At 62.8% G+C, this 17,560-nt stretch overlaps 1 protein-coding gene across 1 annotated transcript in view; it reads left to right on the top strand.

The window, feature by feature from the left end:
- The window catches only part of KMT2D (lysine methyltransferase 2D), a 30,246-nt gene that overhangs the window by 7,273 nt on the left and 5,413 nt on the right, over positions 1–17,560 (top strand). The window contains exons 13-45 of the mRNA XM_032441061.1: positions 27–140; positions 465–575; positions 661–765; positions 889–1,070; positions 1,156–1,320; positions 1,577–1,686; positions 1,775–1,819; positions 1,919–2,137; positions 2,215–2,358; positions 2,439–2,555; positions 3,120–3,244; positions 3,384–3,573; positions 3,754–3,828; positions 4,071–4,175; positions 4,331–4,501; positions 4,801–4,885; positions 4,983–5,227; positions 5,765–5,838; positions 5,930–5,980; positions 6,127–7,821; positions 8,044–8,217; positions 8,295–8,446; positions 8,775–10,783; positions 10,910–11,033; positions 11,137–11,224; positions 11,394–11,460; positions 11,573–11,805; positions 11,884–14,838; positions 14,951–15,091; positions 15,179–15,343; positions 15,441–15,591; positions 16,114–16,195; positions 16,712–16,915. Of these exons, the coding sequence (XP_032296952.1) occupies positions 27–140; positions 465–575; positions 661–765; positions 889–1,070; positions 1,156–1,320; positions 1,577–1,686; positions 1,775–1,819; positions 1,919–2,137; positions 2,215–2,358; positions 2,439–2,555; positions 3,120–3,244; positions 3,384–3,573; positions 3,754–3,828; positions 4,071–4,175; positions 4,331–4,501; positions 4,801–4,885; positions 4,983–5,227; positions 5,765–5,838; positions 5,930–5,980; positions 6,127–7,821; positions 8,044–8,217; positions 8,295–8,446; positions 8,775–10,783; positions 10,910–11,033; positions 11,137–11,224; positions 11,394–11,460; positions 11,573–11,805; positions 11,884–14,838; positions 14,951–15,091; positions 15,179–15,343; positions 15,441–15,591; positions 16,114–16,195; positions 16,712–16,915 (10,673 nt within the window). The remainder of the gene's footprint in view (positions 1–26; positions 141–464; positions 576–660; positions 766–888; positions 1,071–1,155; positions 1,321–1,576; positions 1,687–1,774; positions 1,820–1,918; positions 2,138–2,214; positions 2,359–2,438; positions 2,556–3,119; positions 3,245–3,383; positions 3,574–3,753; positions 3,829–4,070; positions 4,176–4,330; positions 4,502–4,800; positions 4,886–4,982; positions 5,228–5,764; positions 5,839–5,929; positions 5,981–6,126; positions 7,822–8,043; positions 8,218–8,294; positions 8,447–8,774; positions 10,784–10,909; positions 11,034–11,136; positions 11,225–11,393; positions 11,461–11,572; positions 11,806–11,883; positions 14,839–14,950; positions 15,092–15,178; positions 15,344–15,440; positions 15,592–16,113; positions 16,196–16,711; positions 16,916–17,560) is intronic.

Here is a 17,560-nt window from a genome sequence, read left to right as displayed (position 1 = left end):
TAACCCCCCTCTCCCTTTGGCCTTAGGGTCGCAGCAGCAGCTTCCCTGGGCGGAGACGTCCCCGAGGTGGGTCCCATGGCACCCGGGGCCGGGGCCGTGCACGCCTGAAGTCGACCACATCGTCTGTTGACACTTTAGCGGTAAGGCTGGGCTGGGGTAGGGGTGGGTGGGGGGCTGGGGTGGCCCTAAGCCGAGTGTGTCCCCTCCATGTCTTCCATCCCAGTCCCTTAGAATGACTTGGGGAGCCCTCAGGGTGCCGATGTGGGGTGGGCTGGGATCCTGGAAGCAGTGCTATGGGGTGGGGGGCTTCATCCTACCAGCACAGGGCTGTTGTGGAGCTGAGCCCCAGGGGAGAAGGGGCTGCTGTGTGTGTCCTTGTGCCCCCCCTGGGCTGTGGCTGTTGCCCACTGAACTGTGTGGCAAGTGGGGGTCCATGGGCCTGAGCCCCCCTGCTCTGTTCTCAGCTCGCTGATGTGGAGAGCTCACCCAGCAAGGAGGAGGATGAAGACGATGACGACACGATGCAGAACACGGTTGTCCTCTTCTCCAACACAGACAAGTTTGTGCTCATGCAGGTGAGCAGAACAGCTTCGGGTGGGCAGATGGGACGCAAGGAAAAGGCTTTGTCCCCTGTGCTCCCCTCACACCTCCATCCCGCAGGACATGTGCGTGGTGTGCGGCAGCTTTGGACGCGGCGCTGAGGGGCATCTCCTGGCGTGTTCCCAGTGCTCCCAGTGCTACCACCCCTATTGTGTCAACAGCAAGGTGAGCAGGGCTGGGGTCAGCAATGGGGGGCTGATGCTGTGCCCACTGTCCCCTATGGCTGGGGGGTACACAGGGGGTGATGCTGTTTGTGTTGTGCCCCTCTGCTCACCCTGCTGTCTTTAGATCACGAAGGTGATGCTGCTGAAGGGCTGGCGTTGCGTTGAGTGCATTGTGTGTGAGGTGTGTGGCAAAGCCTCCGACCCATCCCGGCTCCTGCTCTGCGACGACTGCGACATCAGCTATCACACCTACTGCCTGGACCCACCGCTGCAGACAGTGCCCAAAGGCGGATGGAAGTGCAAATGGTGCTTCAAGGGGTCCTTGGGGAGGGGGGGGGAGCACATAGGGGGCTGTGAGGGGCCGGTGTTGAACCCCCTGCCCTTGTTCTAGGTGTGTGTGCTGCGTGCAGTGCGGGGCGGCCTCCCCTGGCTTCCACTGTGAGTGGCAGAACAACTACACGCACTGTGCGCCCTGTGCCAGCCTTGTGGTTTGTCCCTTCTGCCGTGAGAAATACGTGGAGGACGATCTGCTCATCCAGTGCCGTCACTGCGATCGGTGAGTCCCACAGCGTGTGGGTCTGGGAGGGGGTCCGGGGGGGGTTTCAGCCCTATTTGTGGCTTGGGTTCGATGTGTGTCTGCTTTGGAGCTGCATAGGGGGGGATCCTGCTGTGTGAGCATCACAGGGTCTCATCCCATGCTGCTGTTGTGCATGGGGTAGTGTCCCTGTTCCAATGCATCCCAATGGGAGCAGCTGCTCCTTGGGTGTCTATGGGGTGGCTGGGGTGTGTGATGGTTCCATGCTTGCCCACAGGTGGCTGCATGCGGCGTGCGACAGCCTCTTCACCGAGGAGGAGGTGGAGCAGGCAGCGGATGAAGGCTTTGACTGCAGCGCCTGCCAGCCCTACGTGATCAAACCAGCAGGTGGAGCACCCGGGGGGTGGGGGAACCTGTGGGTCTGGGGGCTGTGGGGCAGTGAGGACTCACTTGTGTCTGCTTCACCCCCCTGCAGCACCTGCGCCTGCACCAGACATGTTGGCTAAAGCCAAAGAGCCAGGTACGTACGGTGCTGCAGTGGGTGCCATTGGCCCCATGGGGATCTGGCTGTGCACCCAGCTTTATTTTGTCCCCACCAACACTGGATTTGTCCCCATAGAGCCCCAGTATTTCCGCTTTGAGGGTGTCTGGCTGACGGAGACGGGCATGGCGGTGCTGCGCAACCTCACCATGTCCCCCCTGCACAAACGGAGGCAGCGCAAAGCCCCTCGTCTGGGTGCCCTGAATGGGGACGGGGGGCTGGAGGGGGGCGACCCCCTGGGGCCTGATGATAAGAAGGATGGCGACCTGGATGCTGATGAGCTGCTCAAGGCTGAAGGTGAGCCTTCCCCAATGGGGGGGCTGTGGGAAGGGGTGCTGTGGGAGCCCTGCTGATGTGTTTTCCTTGCTTGACAGTGAGCGTGGAGCACATGGAGTGTGAGATCAAGCTGGAGGCTCCAGCCAGCCCCGACCGTGACGTGGGGGTTGATGTGGATTCGGGGAAGGGGCTGGAGGACCCAGATGAGTGCAAGAAGAGGAAGCGCAAACCTTACCGACCTGGTGAGTGCTGCCTATGGCTGCCCACAGCCCCACGCCTCCCAGGGACCCACTGTGACCTATACGTGCTCCTCTATCCCCAGGCATTGGTGGCTTCATGGTGAGGCAGCGTAAGTCCCACACCCGCCTGAAGAAGGTCCCAGCAGTGCTGGCTGAAGTGGGACGTGAAGGGCTGAGCTCAGAGGGGCACCCAGAGGATGGTATGGACCCACAGAGCCGGTCCCATATCCCTCTATGGGGTCCCATATCCCACTATGGGGTCCCTATATCCCACTATGGGGTCCCTATATCCCTCTATGGGGTCCCATATCCCTCTATGGGGTCCCCTTCCCCTCTATGGGGTCCCCTTCCCCTCTATGGGGTCCCCTTCCCCTCTATGGGGTCCCCTTCCCCTCTACGGGGTCCCCTTCCCCTCTAGCGGGCTCCCCTTCCCTCTACGGGCTCCCCCTTCCCCTCTAACGGGCTCCCCTTTCCCCTCTACGGGCTCCCTTCCCCTCTACGGGCTCCCCTTCCTCTACGGGCTTCCCCTTCCCCTCTACGGGCTCCCCTTCCCCTCTACGGGCTCCCCTTCCCCTCTACGGGCTCCCCTTCCCCTCTACGGGCTCCCCTTCCCCTCTACGGGGTCCCCCCATCAACAGGGGATTGAGAGAGACCGGAGGGTACATTTTGTATTGCTGTGATGGTGCCATACGTGAGCTCTTCCTGCAGTATGGGGTCACCCCAATGAGGTGGGATTGTAACAGGGATGGTGATGCTGTTTGTAGGGGCTCCAGGGGACCTTCCTGCTGAGGGTGGCCTGGATCCGAGCTCGGCTGAAGGGGATGAGAAGAAGAAACGACGTGCACGGAAAAAGAGCAAACTGGAAGACATGTTCCCTCCGTACCTGCAGGTGGGGGGTGGGCAGAGAATGGGAACCAATGGGGGTGGGATGGATGGGGGAGCTGTTGTGGCCGGGGTGGAGGTGATGGGGTGGCACAGGGCTGCATTATGGGGGTGCTGGGGTTGTGACTGTGGGTTCTACCTTGCAGGAGGCCTTCTTTGGGAAGGCACTGATGGACCTGAGCAGGAAGGCGCTGCTGGCAGCAGGGGGCGTTGGGGACGGAGCTGCCCGCCCCTCCTTGGCTCAGGGTGCCCCACGGCACAAAGGGGACCCCAACGTGGCTGGGGCTCTGCAGGGAACCCCCCCGGAAAGGAGGGAGACCCCCGTTCATCCCCGAGGTGAGTCTAGAGGGGCTGATGAAGACATAAGGCTGGGGGGGGGTGGTTGGGAATGGATACCTGGTGGTTTTGGGTGGGTGGGTGGTTGGGAATGGATACCTGGTGGTGTTGGGGGGTGTCTGGGTGGGGGGAGATGGGAGGTTTGGACCCCCATCCTCACTGCAGCTCTGTGCTTGGAAGGGGATGACAGCACAGACGGCAGCGCTACAGCTCTGGATGATGACGGCAAGGATGACACGAAGGGCGAGGATCTGGGTGAGCCCTGGGACCCCAATGGGACCCCAACCCCCCTCCCCATATGGGGAGTACTCCTATGGTATGGAGAACAGTCTAGGTAGGGTGGGACTTTATTGGCTGCACTCTATGGTCTTGCAGGGCAACTTGAAGTTCTGGTGTTCATAAAGTATTTGAGAGCCATGATTAGGGGCTGAGCCTGGGAAGGGGTGAGGGGTCTCGGTGTGGGGGTCTGAGGGTATCACTGCAATCCCTCCTTGCAGGGACCGATGACCCCAAGGACTCCCCGAACCGTGGGGACGCTGAGAAACCGGCCACCCCCGGGGAGGGCGCGCTGAGCTCCGACCTTGACAAGATCCCCACGGAGGGTGAGGGTCCATCACCTCCTTCCCCATCCCCACCTCCCTACTATAAGCAGGGAGAAGGGGAGCGGGATACCCCCCTATCACCATCCCTGTGTTTCCTTTCTGTTCCCTCAATGCGAGTTTGGGGGCTCACCTCTTTATTCCCCCCCCTCTTATAGAGCTGCCCAAGATGGAGAGCAAAGACGTGCAGCAGCTCTTCAAGGACGTGCTGGGCTCAGCTGAACGTGGGGAGCAGCCCCTCAACTGCGTGGAGGGCAGCGGTGCAGGGCAGGACCCCGGCCGGGCCCAGCGCCCCTTCCTGCAGGGGGAGCTCCAGCTGCCAGGGCAGGGTGGGTGCACACAGGGGGTGGGAATGGGGGGGCAGGGGCAGGACCCCCCTGGTTTGAGCTCAGTGTGTGGATGCTCTGTGTCTTGGAACCCTGTATTTTCCTTCTTCCTTTAGGAATTGAATTAGGAAGGTAGATGGGGTGGGATTTCTTGTTGCAAAAGGGATTTTGGGGGGTTCACGGAGGGGATTTTGGATCTTGGATGGCATTTTTGGGGCACATGGTTGGGATTTGGGTGTGATGGTTCTTGGTGTGGGCACAGCCTAATAGTGGGTCTGACAGTTCCATTCCTTCACTTGCAGGGAGCGTTTCTCTGGGCTCACTCTCTGGTTCTGTCTCCTTGGATTCATATCCAGGAGTCTGCCAGTCCCCGTTCCTCGATAACCGGTACGTGGGTGCTATGGGAGATGGGGCAGCCCCTCACATTGGGGGGCAGACATGTATTATTGGGGTTCTTCCTCCTGATGCTTAATTCCCCATACAGAGAGCGGAGCGGCTTCTTCAGCCCAGACCACTGTGAGCCCGAGAGCCCCTGGGCCAGCAGCTCAGCTGCCACCACCCCCTCCACCCCCACCACCCCCACGACAGAGGGGGAGGGCGATGGGCTGTCGTACAACCAGCGCAGCCTGCAGCGCTGGGAGAAGGACGAGGAGCTGGGTGAGCTCTCCACCATCTCACCTGTGCTCTACGCCAACATGAACTTCCCCAACCTCAAGCAGGATTATCCAGGTAAGGCTCTGGAGGGGTTACGGGGTAGGATGGACGCTATGTCTATGGACACTATGCGTCACTATGGGTCCCATTTGGAGGAGCAAACCCATCTGCTGCATGGTCCCTGTCTATAGGAACAAATCCCTTTGCTGTACAGCTGCAGGGCTAAAGAGCTTCTTGCAGCAATAGTTGGGAACTTGCTGCCAACTCCTTGGTGTTGGTCCAGAAGGGGAGGGGGGGGGGTCCTAAGGGTGTCCTGGGTGGGGTGGGCTCACTAAGTATGGGTTAATGCTGACTTTATCCTCTTGCTGTTCCCTCTGTTGCTACCGGACTCCCTTCATGGTCCCTGTCTATAGGAACAAATCCCTTTGCTGTACAGCTGTAGGACTAAAGAGCTTGCAGCAATGGTTGGGAACTTGCTGCCAACTCCTTGGTGTTGGTCCAGAAGGGGAGGGGGGGGTCCTAAAAGTGTCCTGTGTGGGGTGGGCTCACTAAGTATGGGTTAATGCTGACTTTATTCTCTTGCTGTTCCTTCTGTTGCTACCGGACTCCCAGACTGGTCGAGCCGCTGCAAGCAGATCATGAAGCTCTGGAGGAAAGTCCCCGCTGCGGACAAAGCTCCCTATTTGGTGAGTGCTTGGGGTGCATTGGGGGGTGTTGGGGGGGGGCGCAGGGGCTGCCGGGGGGGCTGCGTGTCAGCTGCCTTCGTGTCTTTGTTAGCAAAAGGCCAAAGATAACCGGGCGGCTCATCGCATCAACAAGGTGCAGAAGGTACGTGCTGCGGCCAGAGGTGCCCGGCGGCCCTGTCCCAGTTATGGGGGACCTGGCGCAGCCCCCTTTTTAACCCCATCAGCCCCTTCCCCAACCCCATATGGGAGGTTGGGCACGCTGCCCTGATGGCCGGGCTCTTTCTGCAGCAGGCCGAGAGCCAGATCAACAAGCAGACCAAAGGGGAGGGACTGCGCAAACCGGAGAGACCCTCGCTGCATCTGCGGATCCCGGTGCCTCCAGGGACGCAGCCCGTCTACATCAGCAGCCCCCCCGCTGCAGGCGAGGGCTTCCTGAAGCCGGGTGCTGGAGGGGGGGGGCCGGAGTCTCCCAGCGAGCTCTTCCTCAAACTCCCACCCCAGTCCCCTGCCCAAGTGCCTTCGCACGACCCCTATGGTGCTGCGCCCTCCTACACGCTGGAACCCCGCTTTTCTTCCCCCCTGGGACAGAGCCCCACTTCAGGTGCTGCCTTCCAGCCCTTCCCCAGCCAACCCTTGGCTGGTCCCCGCTCCATCCCTGGCTCCCAATCCTCTGATTTCCACCCCACTCCTCCTGGTACCCCCCGGCACCAACCTGGGACGCCTGACCCCTTCCTGAAGCCTCGTTGTCCCTCTTTGGACAACCTCTCAGTGCCGGGCAGCCCCGGCGCCCGCCCTTCCGAAGCTTTGCTCTCTCCCCTTCCTTTTGGGGAGCAGAAGAAGGGCCTCGAGGTGAAGAAAGAGGAAGGGGGGAGCCTGGGGGTCTGCTCGCCCAGTTATACGCCCACTATGGGCTATGGGGACTCCCCGGGCGGCCCTCACCTCTCCACTGCAGAGCTGAAGGCCGCCGATGTCTTCAAAGCCCCCATGACCCCTCGGGTCTCTCAGGTAGAGCCTCAGAGCCCAGGGCTGGGGCACCGACCCCCCGACCCCCATCCCTTGGCCCCCTCGCCCCCCAGTCACCCTGATCTGTACCGCCAGTCTCCCTACCCCGACCCCTACACGCAGCCCCCGCTCACCCCCCGGCCGCAGCCCCCTCCTGATGCCTGCTGCTCCCTCCCACCCCGCTCGCTGCCCTCGGAGCCCTTTACCCGTGTCCCTGCCAGCCCCCAGTCCCAATCCAGCTCCCAGTCCCCGCTCACCCCCCGGCCCCTCTCTAACGAAGCTTTCTGTCAATCACCCGTCACTCCCCGTTTCCAGTCCCCGGATCCCTATTCCCAGCCACCTTCCCGGCCTCAATCTCGGGACCCTTTCACCCCTTTGCACAAACCCCCTCGGCCCCAGATGCCGGAGCCAGGCTTCAAGCCAGGACCGCTGTCCCACAGCCCGGCGGCCACCGGTGGCTTTGGGGGCACCCTGGCAGGTGAGCCCCACACCAAGGCACCGGGTGGGCAGCAGCCCCCCTTCACCCGCTCCCCTGGTGCCAGCGTCTTCCCAGGCAGCCAACCCCCCATGCGCTTTACCTTCCCCCCATCCGTCTCTGAGCCGCTCAAGGGCTCCCCATCCCACCAACCCCATGGGATCAACAGCCATTTTGTACCTGGTAAACCCCAGAGCTCAGCCTACACCTCGTCCCCTGCTTTCCACCAAGCCAGCAGCCCGCTGGGCACCGGGGCTTCCGACCCCTCTTACAGCCTCTCACCCCTCCGGCCGCCGTCGGTGCTGCCCCAGCAGCCCCCCAGTGCCCCCCAACAGCCGGATGCCAGCATTGCCTTCCTGCCCCGACCTGCAGTGGGGGCTGATAAAAGGGAGGAATCGGCTGCGGGGCTCTCAGCACCCCCAAACCGTGACCTGGCCGAGCTGCCTGGTGGGCAGGATGGGGCCGTGGGCACCATGAGCCAGTCAGAACTGGAGAAGCAGAGGCAGGTGAGTCCTCACCCGTGGTTGTATTGCGTCCTTTTGGGTTTGGGATGGGTTGGGAGAGAACAATGTGGGTCTCTGTGGTTGGCGATGGATTCCTATAGCCACAAAGGGGATGTGGGCAGCGGGGTGGCACAGCTGAGGGTCTGCCCATGCTTTGTGCGTGGTTTGGGATGGTTGGATCTCACTTTGTGCCCATTCTCACCCCCGATGTTTTCATCCTCCCAGCGCCAGCGGCTCCGTGAGCTGCTCATCCGTCAGCAGATCCAACGCAACAACCTGCGGCAGGAGAAGGAGAGCGCAGCAGCAGCGGCCACAGCATCCCCGTCAGCCTGGGCTCCTGATTCCAGCAGCCAACCCTATGAGCTGAGCCGCAGCATGGCCACCTACCAACAGCCACAGGTAGGATGGAACACATAGGGATGCAGCATGGAAGTTGGTGTGGATATATGGGGTGATGCCGTGGCCTTCTCTCCTAGGATAAGAGTCTCCTGGGGACGCTGGCCACTGCAGCCAGCAGTGGGAAGCTGCCTGGCTCTGTTATGGTGCAGACAGCCTCGTTTGTGCAGGATGAGCGGCTCTCCCGGCCCCCACCAGCTGCCACGCCGGCTGCAATGGACATCAATGGGAGGTGAGTGCTGTAGATGTGTGCAGTGGGGCTGGGGGCTCCAAGATAAGGGGGGGGGGGTCAGAGAGGTGCGTGCCGGCAATGTTTGCAGGATGTGATGTGGGGAGATGGGGTTGTTTTGGCTTTGTGGGATGCTCAGGGGAGTCAGGATGCCATGGGGTGTCCCGTGAGTGGTGGGTGTATGGCCATAGCAGAGCCATTGGGGTCAAGAGACCATGGGGCATCCCATGTGTGGTGGGTTTGGGGCCAAGGGGGGCAAGATACTGTGTGGTGTTGCATGCATGGTGGGTTTGGGGCCACGGCAGCATCTCAACACTGTGCCATCTTACAGGGCTGCAGTTGGGCCCCCCCAGGCCTTCTACCCCCGTGGAGTCTTCCCAGCGCTGTCCCCTCAGCAGCACCTCTGGCAGCAGCAGCAGGCAGCCCTACGTCTCCCCGTCGCCTCCCGTTTCGCTCCCCCAGCTGCCAGCACCCCCGTGGGCAGCCTGGGCACCCGCCTCCCAGCACCCGCCGAGCCGGTCCCTGCATCCCCCAGCACCCTGGGTGCACCCTTCATCGAGCTGCGACACAACATGCAGAAGGGACCCGGTGGGATCGTGGGTTCCCCCTTCACCCCCCAACCCCCTCGGCCTCGTTTTTTCCTGCCCGGTGAGGAGGGCACCCCACAGCCCCTCTGTGCCCCGGTGGTGCCCATGCAGGCTCTCCCTACCCCAGCACTGCAGCCCCAAAAGATGCCGGTGGTTCCGCTGCCGCCCGCGTCTCCGCAGGGCACCGAGGTGAGCAACAGCCACCACCAGCTGCACAGCAAAGCGGTGCCCCCCGCCCAGCTGCCCACCCCTGCCCTGGATCTGCAGCACGTCCCCCCACGCCCGCTGTCTTCTGGCTCCTCTCTGCGCCCCGATGGCACCAAGGACGGTGCTGCTCCGGCTCCAGCCCCTGGGAAAAGCCACCTGAGCCTGGAGGGTGGGCGGCTGCCCTGCGAGGTGCCGGTGGAGCCCGACTTGGATGATGACTTTGGCTCCCACAAGGACTTGGAAGACGATGATGATTTGGCGAACCTGAGCCTGGATCCGGACGTGGCCAAAGGGGACGATGATTTGGGTAACCTGGACAGCTTGGAGACGGCGGATCCTCACCTGGACGACCTGCTGAATGGTGACGAGTTCGACCTGCTGGCTTACACTGACCCCGAGCTGGACACTGGGGACAAGAAGGACATCTTCAACGAGCACCTCCGCCTGGTCGAGTCGGCCAACGAGAAGGCAGAGCGTGAGGCACAGCTCAAGACGGAGCCATCGGGACCCAGCTTGAAGCTCCCTGACCCCGGGGATGGCAAAGATGCAGCACCGACAGCGGAGGAACACGATGTGCCCAAAGAGGGGCTGGTGCCCGGCACCGCGCTGCCCCCAGACCCGTCCTTCAAGGCACAAACTATGGAGGCGAAGGCGGCCGCGCTGCCCACCGATGTCAAACCCAAACTGGAGGATGGATGTCTGAAGACCTCGCCTTGTCAATTCACTGCTGGCAGCTCCGAGCGGCTCCCTGTCAAATCAGAGGCTTTGCAGGGCACGGATAAGATCTCTGCGTCTCTGGGGCTGAGCCTCAAACCCAGCCAGACCCTCCTGAGCCCCAATGCTGGCCCCGCTCGACTCGGCTTGACTCATTTCCCAAACAGCGGCTCCACGCTGGAGAAAGACCCCTATGTCAGCGCCGGGCGTGGGCTGCCCCCTGCCCAGCTGGGCAGCCAGAACAACCCCTTGTTGGAGAAGTTTGAGCTGGACAGTGGGGCGCTGGGGCTGGGCAGCACGCGGCACTCGCCTGCGGATGAGCTGGACAAGATGGAGAGTTCCCTGGTGGCCAGCGAGCTGCCCCTGCTCATCGAGGACCTCCTGGAGCACGAGAAGAAGGAGCTGCAGAAGAAGCAGCAGATGTCGGCCCACCTGCCGCGGGGTACCCCCCAACTCCCCACCCCGGGGCACCCCATGCTGCACGCGGCCACGCAGCCATTGGATGCACAGCCACCCCGCATGGGCACCCCGCAGCCCCCCCTGCAGCTGGGGCTGGTGGCCAGACCTCAGTTAATGCCACCGCAGCCCCCTCGGCTTGGGACCCCCCAGCAGGGCCCGGCTCTGGGCCCCCATATGGGCATGGCCACCGGGCAGCCCCACGTCCTGGCTGCCCCCCATGGTGTGCAGGTGGCCCTGGCGCAGCCGCAGCAGAGCCAGCAGCAGGTGCTGGTGCAGAAGCCAATGGCCGGGGTGCAGCCGCCCAACCTGGGTCTGAAGCCCCCCCAGCTTGTCATGCAGCAGCAGTTGGCCAACAGCTTCTTCCCAGACACAGGTAGGTGTTGCCTTGGTTGGGGTAACCACCCCCTTTTTGGGTCAGAGATGTGGGTATGGGGATGCACCACTCGCAGCATCATCCCCAGGTGATCACAGACTAATTTCACCCCATCTCTTCTCACAGACCTGGACAAATTTGCTGCTGAGGACATCATGGACCCCATTGCCAAAGCCAAGATGGTGGCACTGAAGGGCATCAAGAAGGTGATGGCCCAGGGCAGCATTGGGGTGGCCCCAGGGATGAACAGGTAAGGGCCACAGCAGGGTGTGGGGTACATAGGACCCATTGGCTGCATCTCATCCTTTATCTCCTTGTCTGATCTCTGTGTCTCTCTCTGTGTCTCCCCAAAGGCAACAGGTTTCCCTGCTGGCCCAGCGGCTCTCGGGAGGCCCGGCTGTCTCAGAGATGCAGAACCACATGCTGGCAGGGAGCGGGCAGGTGAGTGGGATGCAATGGGGGCAATGCCCTCGAGGGTGCCTGGCTCGGTGCTGGAGTCCCTGCTGGGTAGGAGCCACGTAGACCAGCAGCTTTGTTGTCTGCTGGGTAACTGGGGGCGCTGGGGGGGGAATAGGAGAAGGGGGCACAGCCCTAATGTCCTCTATTCCAGGAACGGAGTGGCACTGACCCAGCCCAGGCCCGCCCCAACCCTCCCACCTTCGCTCAAGGTGTTATCAGTGAGTACTGAGGCAGTGGGGGGGTCAGTGGGGGGGCTCAGCTATGGGCTGAGCTGAGCTGAGGTCTGGGCTGGGACCCCACTGATCTGAACCCCCTCCTGTCCCCCTATAGACGAGGCCGACCAGCGTCAGTACGAGGAGTGGCTGTTCCACACTCAGCAGCTCCTGCAGATGCAGCTGAAGGTGCTGGAGGAGCAGATCGGGGCGCACCGCAAGTCTCGCAAAGCTCTCTGCGCCAAGCAACGCACGGCCAAGAAAGCAGGACGGGAGTTCCCAGAGGCTGATGCAGAGAAACTGAAGCTGGTTACGGAGCAGCAGAGCAAGATCCAGAAGCAGCTGGACCAGGTAAAGGAGGCTCTGAGGGTGGGTGCGGGTCCTGAGTGGGTTGTGCTGTATTACTCACCCCCCAAACCCCCCCTGCAGGTGCGGAAGCAGCAGAAGGAGCACACCAACCTGATGGCTGAGTATCGCAACAAGCAGCAGCAGCACCAGCACCAAGCATCAGCCGTCATGGCCCTGAGCCCCTCGCAGAGCCCCCGCCTCATGTCCAAGCTCCCCGGGCAGCTCCTCTCTGCTCACGGCATCCAGCAGCCTGCAGGGACCGTGGTGGGGGCCCAAGGGCTCGGCCAGCAGCCGGGGCAGCCTGGGGGGCTGCGGCTGCCGCAGGGTGGTGTATCCATGGCCGTGCAGCAGGGACTGTCCTTCATGGGCCAGCAGGCAGTGGGCAACGCGCCGGTGCCCGGCACATCCAATGCTTTCTTCTCTGGGAACCCTGCGCTGCGTGGGCTGAGCGCAGACAGCCGTCTGATGCAGGAGAGGCAGCTGCAGAGGATGCAGCTGGCCCAGAAACTGCAGCAGCAGCAGCAGAACATGCTGGGGCAGGTGTCGCTGCAGCAGCAGCAGCAAGGTGTTATGGGCCAGGCACCCATGCAGCAAGCTGGGGTGATGGGACAGGCTTCAATGCAGCAGCAGGGCGTCATGGCACAGGCGTCGATGCAGCAACAGGGCTTGATGGGACAAGCACCGATGCAGCAGCAGGGTGTGATGGCACAGGCGTCGATGCAGCAGCAACAGGGCATGATGGGGCAAGCAGCAATGCAGCAGCAGCAAGGCATCATGGCACAGACGATGCAGCAGCCTGGCGTCATGGGACAAGCATCCATGCAGCAGCAAGGTGTCATGGGGCAAGCAGCAATGCAGCAGCCAGGTATTTTGGCACAGAGCTCGATGCAGCAGCAGCAGGGAGTGATGGCACAGGCCTCCATGCAGCAGCCCGGCATGATGGCGCAGACATCGATGCAGCAGCCTGGCGTTATGGGGCAAGCATCCATGCAGCAGCAAGGGATCATGGCACAGACATCAATGCAGCAGCCTGGTGTTATGGCGCAGGCCTCCATGCAGCAAGCAGGGGTCATGGGACAAAGCTCCATGCAGCAGCAGCAGCAGCAGGGTGTCATGGCACAGACCTCGATGCAGCAGCCGGGCATCCTTGGACAAGGCTCCATGCAACAGGCAGCCATGGTAGGGCAGCCCAACTTGCTGGGGCAGCAGCAGCCAGCAGCCACCCCACAAGCAGGAGCTATGGGGCAGCCCATGGTGCCCAAGCAGCCGGGGCTGATGGGCAGCCAGCAGAGCCTGCTGGTGCAGCAGCTTTCCCCCCAGCAGCAGCAGCAGCAGCAGCAGTCGGGTTTGCTGGGCCATGCAGCAGGGCTGCAGCACCAGGCAGTGCTGGGTCACCCCGCACCCCAGCGGCAGGTCCTGCTGGCCCCCCACCAGCAGCGGGTGCTGGGTTCGCCGCAGACTCCGGGGATGCTGAGCCACCGACTCGTGCTGTCCCAGCAGTTGGGGCAGCCCCGGGCACTGCTGGCCCCACAGCAGCAGAATTCAGGGGCAGCAGCCCAGCAGGGCCTGGTGGGGCTGGGCCAGGGGCAGCCCCCCATCCAGCACTTTCAGCAGCACGGGGCGATGGGCCAGACCCCCCCCTCCGTGCTGCACATGAGTCAGGGAATGCAGTCGGCCCCGGCTGTCCTGGCTGCCAAGGAGCAGCCTGGAGGAGCAGAGGGTGGCACTCTGCCTGCAGAGGGCAGCGAGAGCGGGGGGCAGCTGCACGGAGGGGAGCAGCAGGGACCCCCCAACCCCGCTGGGCTGGGTGAGCCCCAAGCCCCCAAACATCAGGCTGAGCTGGGGCAAGGGCAGCAGCTCCTCTTGGGCTCCCCTCAGCCGGGGGTCCTGGGTTCCGTGCCCACCCAGCCGGGGCTGCGGGCAGCTGCTGCGCCGGGGTCCCTGCTTGCCCCACCGCAAAGCCCCGGGGCCACTCGCCCTGAGCCACATGGGGACACCACGGGGGCTGCGGAGCCGGGTAAGGGGCCGGTGGGCACCCAGCAGGGCCAACCACAGCCCCCACGGCTCCAGAGCCCCAAAGCGGGGCCGGTATCGCAGCCAGGCAGTGCCAGCACATTGTCCCCAGGGCTGGGGCAGGTCCCGGGGCCGCTGATGGGTCAGATCAGGGCTCAGCTCCAAGGGGTCCTGGCCAAGAACCCGCAGCTGCGGCACCTGACCCCGCAGCAGCAGCAGCAGCTCCAGGCCCTTTTGGTGCAGCGGCACCAGCAGAACCTCCTGCAGCAGAGCCAGGCGCTCCGGCAGCCCGGCCCCTTCCCTGGGCAGCCCCCAGAGCACGGTCCCCAGGTGCGTCAGCCCCCCCGCCCGCTGGGACCCCTCTTCCAGGCCCGGGCGGGGGTCCCGGCGGAGGAGCAGGGGGCACGAGGGCAGCCCCCCACCCCGCAGCAGCCCCTGGCTGAGCTGGTGCAAGCAGCCCTGGCTGCACGTGGTCCCCAGCCTGGCCTCGTTCAGCTCCCCACACCCCCAGCCCCCTCGTCCCTGGGTGTGGGCTGTGCCCCCCAGCAGCTGGCCAGCCCCGAGCAGAGCCCCCAAGAGCCAAAGAAGACGTCACCGGGGGTCCCGGCCTCAGCCCCCAGCCCGGCAGAGCAGGGGCTGGCACCCAATGCAGCACGCTGGGACCCTGAGGTGCCCGGTGCAGACGCAGCCGACCCCGGTGAGACCCACATCAATGGGGCTGAGCCCCCCCAGGTGCTGGTGAAGCAGGAGCTGAAGGAGGAGGCGGCGGCGGCGGTGCAATGTGAGACGGATGGGGATGAAGCAGCCAAACCTGAGGCCAACGGGGAGAATGGGGCTGCCCAGGGCAGCAGCCCAATGGTGCCAGGCAGCCGCTCTGAGGCCGGGCACCTCCTGCTGCAGAAGCTGCTGCGGGCCAAGAACGTGCAGCTGTCAGCACAGTGCCCAGGGGAGCTGAATGGGCACATGGAGAACCGGGGCACCGCCATGGAGCCACGGCCACAACCGGTGCTGCTGGGCCGGGAGGTGAGTAGGGGGCTGTGGGATGGGGGGCTGTGGGATGGGGGGGCTGTGGGATGGGGGGCTGTGGGGCTGATCTTAGGGGTGTGCTCTGCATGGCTGTGCTTTTGTTCCCCAGGACCCCTCCATTGCCCGCAAGCCGGTGGCTGCCAAACCCAAGCGGGTGCAGAAGGGCAACGAGAGGGTCCCAGCTTCACGCAAGAAGCTGCGCAAGGACGAGGGGCTGCGGCCTGGGGAGGCTCTAATGAAGCTGAAACAGGTGTGGGGCAGCGGGGCTGCGGTGTGAGCCCACCCCTATCACTGGTATGGGATCATTCCTAACCCTATATCCCCTCTCTGCCCACAGGAGCTCTCTCTGCTGCCTCTGACTGAACCAACCATCACAGCCAACTTCAGCCTCTTCGCTCCCTTTGGCAGCAGCCCCATCAATGGGAAGAGCCAGCTACGAGGCGCCTTCGGCAGCGCCGTGCTGGACAGCGTGCCCGATTACTACTCCCAGCTGCTCACCAAGGTGAGGGGGCTATTCCTACACCTCCCACCCCGACCTGAGGGGTGTAGGGGGCTCAAACAACCCTCTCATACTCCCCTGTATCCCCCAACCCCCCCAGAACAACCTCAGCAATCCACCCACGCCGCCCTCCTCGCTGCCCCCCACGCCACCCCCCTCCGTGCAGCAGAAGATGGTGAATGGAGTCACGGCTGCTGAGGAGTTGGGTGAGCAGCACAAGGACGCAGAGTCGGCCCGGGAACCCCAGAAAGGTGAGTGGGGTCGGTGCAGGGTGGCACAGCCCCATCCCATCCCATGGCACCCATCCCATCCCATGGCACCCATCTCATCCCATTCCATGACACCCAGCCCATCCCATGGCACCCATCCCATCCCATCCCATGGCACCCATCCCATCCCATGGCACCCATCCCATCCCATGGCACCCATCCTACCCCATCCCATCCCATGACACCCATCCTACCCCATCCCATCCCATGACACCCATCCCATCCCATCCCATCCCTTGGCACCCATCCCATCCCATGAGGCCCATCCCATCCCATTCCATGACACCCAGCCCAGCCCATGAGACCCATCCTATCCCATCCCATGGCACCCATCCCACCCCATACCATGACCCCCATCCCATCCCATGACCCCCATCCCATCCCATGACCCCCACCCCATCCCATGACGCCCACCCCACCCCATGGCGCCCACCCCATGGCACCCACCCCATGGCGCCCACCCCATCACCCCCATCCCATCCCCTTTATCCTGTCCCTATACAGACACGCCAGCCGTGGAGGTGAAGAGCCTGGACCTGCTGGCAGCTCTTCCCACCCCTCCGCACAACCAGACCGAGGATGTCAGGTGAGCCCATCCCCATGGCTCTTCGAAAGGGCTGATAATACCAGGACAAGGGGAAATGGATTTAAGTTAAAAGAGGGGAGATTTAGGTTGGATGATAGGGGGAAGTTCTTTACTAGGTGAGTGGTCAGGTCCTGGAATGGGCTGCTCAGGGAGATTGTGGATGCCCCATCCTTGGTTCAAGGCCAGGTTGGATGGGGCCCTGGGCAACCTGATCTGTGGGGTCTCTATGGGGATCTGTGGGGCTCTATAGGGTCTCTATGGGTCTCTATGGGGGTCTATGGGGTCTCTATAGGGTCTCTATGGGGGTCTATGGGGTCTCTATGGGGATCTATGGGGTCTCCTGGGCAACATGATCTAGTAAATGTGGATGTTTGGTGGCCTTGCCAGGCAGGGGGGTTGGAACTACATGATCCTTGAGGTCTCTTCCAACTCAGGTCATTCTATGTTTCTGTGGGTGCCATCAGCCCCTGCTATGGGTGGTGTTGGTGTTGGTGTGACACCTTTGTCCCCCTATAGGATGGAGAGCGACGACGACAGCGATTCCCCTGACAGCATCGTCCCTGCCTCGTCCCCTGAGAGCGTGTTGGGTGAGGAGCTGCTGCGCTTCCCCCTGCTCAGCGAGGCCAAACCGGAGCTGGAGGAGCGTGTGCTGTCCCCCATCATCCCCATCATTCCCCGGGCCAGCATCCCAGGTGGGCATGGACTGAGCAGGAGGGGGGAGTGGGGCACCTAGAAGGGATATAAGGGATTTATGGACTTATAGGAGGGGGACTGGGGCACCTAGAAGGGATATAAGGGATGTATGGACCTATAGGAGGGGGACTGGGGCACCTAGAAGGGATATAAGGGATATATGGACCTGTAGGAGTGGGGACTGGGGCACCTGGAAGGGATATAAGGGATATATGGACCTGTAAGAGGGGAGACTGGGGCACCTAGAAGGGATTATTGGGATATATGGACCTGTAGGAGGAGGACTGGGGCACCTGGAAGGGATATAAGGGATATATGGACCTGTAGGAGGAGGACTGGGGCACCTGGAAGGNGGGCACCTGGAAGGGATATAAGGGATATATGGACCTGTAGGAGGAGGACTGGGGCACCTGGAAGGGATATAAGGGATATATGGGCCTGTAGGTGGGGAGACTGGGGCACCTAGAAGGGATATAAGGGATATATGGACCTGTAGGAGTGGGGACTGGGGCACCTGGAAGGGATATAAGGGATATATGGGCCTGTGGGAGGGGGGACTTGGGCAAATAGAAGGGATTAATGGGATATATGGACCTGTAGGAGGGGGGACTGGGGTACCTGGAAGGGATATAAGGGATATATGGGCCTGTAGGTGGGGGGACTGGGGCACCT

Source organism: Coturnix japonica, linkage group LGE22C19W28_E50C23, assembly GCF_001577835.2.
Source record: "Coturnix japonica isolate 7356 linkage group LGE22C19W28_E50C23, Coturnix japonica 2.1, whole genome shotgun sequence".
In the NCBI taxonomy this organism is placed as follows: domain Eukaryota; kingdom Metazoa; phylum Chordata; class Aves; order Galliformes; family Phasianidae; genus Coturnix; species Coturnix japonica.
Note: the sequence above shows the minus strand (reverse complement) of the source record. Positions and strands in the feature narration are given on the sequence as shown.